The following is a 7,715-nucleotide window of genomic DNA, read 5'->3' as shown; positions in this document are numbered from 1 at the left end:
GTTAATTTTCCGTGAGCTGTGTTTGTGTTTGGCTAGTTGATGGTCAGACTTGATGACGGGCTGCTGGCTTTTGGGTTGAAAATTTGGCTCAATAGACTTTTTAGTGGGTCGGTGATGAAATCGGGGATATTTTTAGGGTAAGTTTTTAAAATAGACCTTTTTAAACACAAAATTATCAACTTTGGTCTATTTGCAAAATATTTATTCAAAACTAGGTTGATTTTGATTAAAAAATTTCCGAGCTATACTGATTGGCAATCCCGTGAAGTTAAATTGTGTGTTAAAGTCTCCGGATTCCCAATCTCGTAGAATTTATGGTTTTTTTTTTCAAAATCAATCTAGGTCTCAAAATATTTTTATCAAAATCGATCTATTTTCAGTCAACATTGCACAAATTTGATAAACAGGACTAGATCTATTTTGATAATTTTTTTTAGAAATAGATCTAATTCAAAAAAAAAATCATTTTTTTATTACTACAGAAATGTTTGCTTTCGAACTTTTAATTGTAACAGAAATTATAAAATTAGTTATGGTAACAACTAAACATTATATTTTTGTTTTGAAAACTGTAGCTGATTGTTGCCGTTGCAATTTCCATCAAGTAAAGGGTCCTGCTGGTCACCATCATTGAAAAAGCATCGCAAGTCATGATATCATTTAATAAGGATGTAATTATAATTGTAATTAGGGTTTTAATTAGTATTGTATTTCTGTCATTTTTTATCTCAATCATTTGAAACATAATCGGTAAAAAGTGTATGATCGGTTTAGAAAGATAGAGAGGATCGAAACTCAGGAGTTAATATTGTTAGGTGGTGTTTAAGTTGTGGTCCATGATTAGGTGCGTTTGATTGTTTCTTATTTTTTTTAATGGAGAGGATGACTAGATTTGCAATGGCGGGGCATTTGCTTTGCCCCAGAAATAGTGCTAGACATGTGCTTTACATATGTTCATCATGTTTTTGGCGTCATTTTAGTTTTGGTTAGTTACGTATATACGCCTTACTATTGGCCAATTGTTAATAGACTTCACGGTGAAATTTTTTATTTTTTATTTTTTATTTTTTATTCTCTAACGAGAAAATTGTTAAGTGAACCCTTTTAAGTTTTAGGCTAGATTTTAGGGAAAAACCCCTTTTAAGTTTAGAGGTTATCAGAAAACCCCCTTTAAGATTTATCAGAAAACCCTCGAAGAACTGCATCTGTGTTATTGGGTACTTCTACCATGAAGCCGTAGTCGTACCCGATACGTTCACATACCCAAACTTCATGAACACTCCTTGGATATATGCATATGGTCATTCAAACATGTACTCAATTATATGATATATGTTTTAATATAAAACATTTGTCATACACTTCTTGGATGTATGTCCTACACTTCATATGCATTCCAGAAACTCATTAGACTGTGGGTCGGGTTTGTTTCATCCCATAGACCTCATACACAAGTTAAAAACTAAAATTAAAGAGTTAGCTTCCAATTTGTAATAATCAACATAATAAAAGAACCTTAAAAAATGTTATGGGAATTTTAATTCTAATAATACACAAATTGAAAGTAATAATGATATCACGTAAAATTATTATGTCTATACATATATGTAATGTAGCCATATCTGTACCATACCTTTTACAAATTTGTTATCTCGTACTGGCACCCGCACCCCTACCAATTTCTGAATTTCTATACAACTTAGAACTGCATTAACCGCAATTTTTACGTTGATGGATAAAACCATGCAGAGATATCTTTCTAACAATGAAAATTGGGAATTCATACTTTTACGGGGGTTTTCTGAAAAAAAATAAAGTTAAGGGATTTTCTGATAACCCCTAAACTTAGGGGGAATTTTTTGATACTTTGAAAATTATGGGAGGTTATCTGATATTAGCATATAAAACTATAAGTGTCAACTCGCTCTACAGATTCGGAGTTTTGTGTAATGCTTAGAGGGATTTTAAGATGGTATTAGAGTAACCCAGGTTTCTACCCATAAAAAGACGCTCAGCTTGTGGAAGCATGTTAGAATACAAAACTATAACCCTCAACTCTCATCACAACTTTGAAGTTTTGATCTAATTGTTAGAAGACTTTAAATTTATTAATTGGCCAAAGTTAAGATTTTTTTATTATTAAATTTAGGCTTTTTTTTTACTTTGGTGGGCACCACTTACTTACTAGATGACAAGGATGGACGTTAATTTGCAGCCAGAGTCCGGACGTCTGTGTACATGGATCCATTGTGGAGGGACCTCATCTACCTTGGTCCACGAAAGAGAGATGTGATAAGGGGGCCATATTCTATACATTATAACAAGTTGTTGATATATTATATAACTGACAACTATATCATTGGCATCATCATCTAATTTTTTACCCTTTAAAGATTTGGTTCCCAAAACGTGCTATATAAAAGTGTATATAGGTAAACTCTACATTGTACATTATTGTGTTAATCATTTGGCATGTGCAATGCACATGCTGGAAATTATGACCTTTCTGCATCAAACTTGGTCAGTGATTTGAGGTGTAAAGTGTGCTATCATTCGAAAAGAGGATTTTAAAGGTTCTACGTTTTTATAACAACTGGGCATTGGTAGTTAGATTATTAAGTGAAAGTTTAACTACTTCTAAAAGGATACCCTGAACAAGACAATTTGTTTAGACTACTTTAGTTGGACTCAAGAAAAATACATAAACTTAAAAGGTGCAAATGAGTACTGTTCTATACAATCATGCTTGAATTTGGATTTCAAAATTTTCTCAATATAGTAAAAATTTTATCACTGAATTTAATTTAATATGGGATAGGAATACAGCGTCTCTTCCTAAATATTTTACTTATCTCTATCAGGATCCGATATTAGTATGAATATGGATATAGACGGAGCAGGATCAACATATCGCATAGATTGTTATATGAATAAAATTTAAGTGAAATTTATAGCATCTTTGGAGTAATGCAGTGGTCTGTATACATGTCATAAATCATAAGTGACTAGTGTAATGATAGATAGAATCTCTAGAGTTTATATTTAAGAGGTCCTTGTTGAATTAGGCGACATTACATTGACAGGTGTGTTTTATTACAGAAAATGAAGTGTAGCATATTCTTAATGCCTGCATAGAGACATACCCAATCCCTGTGTAGCACATTTCATTCTCGGTCTCCTTTTGCTCCCTTATTGTAGCAGAGAGTAAAAAGTTAGAATACAAGAATACAATGGCATTGTATAAGAAGCCCACTATCATATAGATATGTGAAGAAAGATTTTCAATAATTGGACGAATGATAGAACTATTAGGTACTGACATACGGGAATCATTGGATGCTATAGCAAAAAAGCCATAGACAATCTTGACCCATTCAAAACATAGACTAAGTTCTTATGGTCCCTGAGATTAACTGAGCTGTGGTTCCTCTTCTGTTCTCTCTTAAAACGACTCAGATGCCCTATTTGCAGATTTTTCATGTCAAACTTGAGCTCTGATCTCTATATTACTTCGTAGAAACTGGACTCTGGATTTGTTTACTGTATCATACATAAATTGGCCAGGCACTATGGAAACCTAGGGGGTATGTTTTTTAAGAAATACATGGAGAAGCATGCTGAATCATAGGATTTGAGAAAAATGAAATTATTTTTGCATCATAATATCTTTCTTAAAATCTAGGGTAGAGTTCAGAAAACTACATCCAGACGTTTGTTGATAGAGAAAAATATCTCATGGTGCTAACAACAGGGTCTTAAGTGGCTATTTTTCGCTTTTGACCTTTTCATAAGGATTTTACCCACTTAATACTTATTATATATTTGAACACATGAATCAAATAGATCTGCTAATATAGAGCATCTTAGTTGAATCCATGAACATGTGAAAATCACATGAGCAATTGATTAATATCATGGGATCAGCTTATTTGAGTTGCCCATAAAGGGTATAATCATAAGTTTGAAAATATAAATTTGACCAGTTTTCATCGTAAATCTAACACTTTTGAATTTTAGCCTTAGTTGTGGACAAAGCTGTAAGCAAGAGAAAGGATATTAGGCATTTTATATCTTTTATGCCATTTATGAAAGGCTAAAAAAACTGAAATAGAGGAAGTTTCTAAGATTTGTCGAAACACACTCATTTTAAATATATATGTTATAGTATAGGTCTCTATGAAGGGCCTTGATCTGGACTCCTTATTACAAACACTTATGCAACTAATGGTCAACCGTGTTAATTTTTTTAGATTTCTTTGTGAATAATTCTATAATTATGATATTCCTTATTATTCCAATTATAGCTGATACATCTCAGGTATGTCCCATTGCCCGAAGGAGCACTTTGCCTAATAGCATCAGCTGCCTTCAGTGCAGAATACCTACTATTCTATTTCCACTCCACTACCCACAAAGGACTCGAAGGCTATTACCACCTCCTCCTCGTCATACTCGTCGGCCTTTGTGTTGCCTCCACAATATCCGGTGCCCTCTTTGCCCACAGTTTCCATGTAGATCTCTTCAGTGGAATCGCTATAACTCTTCAGGGTCTCTGGTTCTATCAGACGGCGTTCACTCTCTATGGACCTATGATGCCGAGGGGATGTCATCTTGATGAGCTGAACAATGATGTTGTTTGCAAGTTGCGTGATAGTCAGGTGAGGGGGGAGATTATTGCGAATTGTCAGTTGTTTTTGCTCGTGTTTCTTGTGTTGGTATTTGTTGTTGGTGCATATGCTACGGCCGCCAGGTTGTACGGGCATCCGGAGTTGAAGAGTTGGCATGATGCTGCTCAGAGAGAAGAGAATGGTGAATATGAAGGGGAGAATCAAGAAGCTCTTGCATTCTGACAGGATAAGCAGGTTTGTTGATTGTTGTTAATTTCTTGGTTCTTTCTTTTTGAGGTTAAGCTTTTTGTTAGCTCAAAAAACATGAGGTTATTTTTTGGGTTTATCCAGTTTTCAATGTTTCTTTCAAGATATATTAGCTTCTGCCAAGGATCAAATAGAAATCTATATTTCACCCTTTCTTTTACTTACTAGGTGATAATGTTTTCTGTGTCTAAAACGATGATTATGTTTTCGTTTGCTAGAAATAAGAAATAATCTTGTGCAAGTAATGTTTGAGAATGGAGTGATTTACTTAGAAGTGAAGCTCTTCATGTTAATAAGCCTGATAAAAGCATGTTAATATTGTTGCATAAATGGTTTGATTGTTTTTATGATTTGTAGTTGATGTGTTCCTCTATGCTTTGGATCAAGTTGCAAATTTGTTGATGATTTTGAACAGAAGATCACAAGGGCACCATCCGCAACTTTGTTCAGAATACAATTGGTTCTGCTACGGGAGAGGGAGACGTCGTCAGTGAAGACTTATTAATTTTAGATTGAGCTGTTTTACTCGACTCATACAGTCATACGGCACTAATTTGAACATTTTAGAAGAGATTTTTTTTAAGGGGCTGTTCGTTTGGCAAAAAAAAACTGGAAATCAAAAAATAGGAAACCTATTTCTTATTATAATGGTTTTGAAGTTGTTTGGTTGGCTTAAAAAAGAAGGAAATTATAGAATAGGAGATGAGATGAGATGAGTTGTCACCTTATTATTGGATGACGTGAGTGATTTTTTAAAAAAACTTGTTTTGAGGTTGTTTGGTTGGTTAAAAAAATAAGGAAATGAATTGGAGGTATATTATTGGATGATGTTTTGAGGTTGTTTGTGTTTGGTTCGTTTTTAAAAATAAGAAAATAGATGAGATGAGATGAGTTGGAGGTATATTATTGGATGATGTGACACGTACTTAAGGAAATTGATTTCTTGTTTTTTTTTGAGGAAATGGATGGAAAGGAATGTTTAATGAGATGAGATGAGTTGTCACAATATTATTGGATGATGTGTGTGATTTTTAAAAATGAGATAAAATGAGATGTGATGAGTTGGATGATGTGACACATTTCTTGTGTTTGGTTTATTTTTAAAGGTAAGAAAGGAGATGAAATGAGATGAGTTGGAGGATAAAAATAATATTTTATTAGATGTTGTGGTGAGTTTTAGGGATGGAAATGGAGAAAAATATTATTTTATTGATTTCCTTGTACCGATTTCCTTTTCTTGGTTTTTAGGAAACCAACCAAACAGCCCCTAAGAGAACGAGACAAAGAAAAAGAAGTAATACTAATTGTATGTGCCACAGTATTTTGCAGAAATACATTATACCCCTTTTTAGTTGAGATTTTGTGGAGCCTAAGCTAACTATGTCGCGACTCTGAAAATACGATTATAATTCGGAGTTGTTATTCTTTGGGTGTATTAGTAACTGGAGGTAACCGAGCATACATAATATTTGCATAATCATGTAATAGACGAAGTGTGTTGACTTTTTGATTTGAATTCAATCTGGGTGGGACCCATTTCAAATCTCTTAGATTGTAGAATGACAGCATATCTTGGGGAGATTTTTTTATTTGATTGGGTCACTCTCACTTGTGGGTCCCCCCAATCAATCATACTCTCATTTTGTTTTCGGTGAGAGTTTTAACAAACATTAGAGAGACAGAGAGTTATACAACCACGAGAACTCTCAAAATTTTGTACTCGTGTTGAAACTCAGAGAGAAATAAAATTTAGCCCCCTCTTGCCATGGACGTAGATCAATTTGATCAAACCACGTAAATATTGTGTGTTTGTGATTGTCTCTTTATTTTCTAGTTTTGTGTTTAATGTGTTAATTTTGGTACATTTGATCAGATCATTACGGACCGCTGAGGGTTAATTAACCCAACAAACTGGTATCAGAGCTTCTCGGTTCTAGGATAGCTTTTAATCCTCCACAATGGCTTCTGTGAAGTTCTCGGTGTCGGATCTTCGATGGCCAGAACAATTTCGGCCTATGGAGGATAAAGATGAATGTTGCGACGTGAAGGCACGGTTAAAGCTATCGATGGGAAATACCCAGAAGATATGACTAGTGTCGAGATCAAAGAGATGGGTGAAAAGGCTCACAACGGCTTGCAATTGTCACTATCCGACAATGTGCTTCATGAGGTTGTCGATGAGGAAACGACAGCTGGGTTGTGGTCAAAGCTCGAAAGTCTCTACTTGAAGAAATCTCTTACTACGAGATTATACCTGAAGCAGGGGGGGCTATACATATTGAAGATGAAGGAAGGTACACCCATTCAGGAACACTTTGATGAATTTAATAAATTTGTCATGGATATGAAAAACTTGGATCTAAAGCTTGATGATGAAGACCAGACTCTCATTTTGTTGTGTTCCTTGCCTGACTCTTATAAAAACTTTGTTAACTCTTATGTTGTATGGAAGAGAATCCATAAGTCTTGAGGATGTGAAGGCCTCTTTGAATTCTGTTGAGTTAAGAACAAAGTTGAATGGAAGAGGTACCGATAGGCAGGCTGATGGACTGCTAGTCTGCTAGCCAGAGGTAGAACGAAGACCAGAGAGGGTGATAAAGGGCAATCCAAAAATCGTTCAAAGTCCAGGTCATCCTAAAACAAAAAACATATGGAGTGTTTCTACTGTCACAAGAAAGGACATTACAAATCAGAATGCTATGCTCTAAAGAAGAAAGACAACCAGCGTGGTAAAACCTCAGATTCAGCTAATACGACAAAGGTTGATACTGTCGTTGTTGCTGGGACGGTTCTTGCAGTTTGTCCCTTGGATGGTCGTTCCGATAGAGAATTGATCTTGGA

At 34.8% G+C, this 7,715-nt stretch overlaps 1 protein-coding gene across 2 annotated transcripts in view; it reads left to right on the top strand.

Moving 5' to 3' along the window:
* The window catches only part of LOC109837025 (transmembrane protein 45A), a 6,156-nt gene extending 654 nt beyond the window's left edge, over positions 1-5,502 (top strand). The window contains exons 2-3 of one of the 2 annotated variants that reach the window (XM_020405106.1): positions 4,319-4,862; positions 5,290-5,502. In XM_020405106.1, the coding sequence (XP_020260695.1) occupies positions 4,319-4,850 (532 nt within the window). In that variant the 3' untranslated portion in view covers positions 4,851-4,862; positions 5,290-5,502. Of the gene's footprint in view, positions 1-4,318; positions 4,863-5,231 lie in introns of both variants that reach the window. The other variant, XM_020405105.1, reaches the window with a different exon arrangement.

Source organism: Asparagus officinalis, chromosome 4, assembly GCF_001876935.1.
Source record: "Asparagus officinalis chromosome 4, Aspof.V1, whole genome shotgun sequence".
In the NCBI taxonomy this organism is placed as follows: Eukaryota; Viridiplantae; Streptophyta; class Magnoliopsida; order Asparagales; family Asparagaceae; genus Asparagus; species Asparagus officinalis.
The sequence above is the reverse complement of the archived record's forward strand: the minus strand, read 5'-3'. Positions and strand labels throughout refer to the sequence as shown.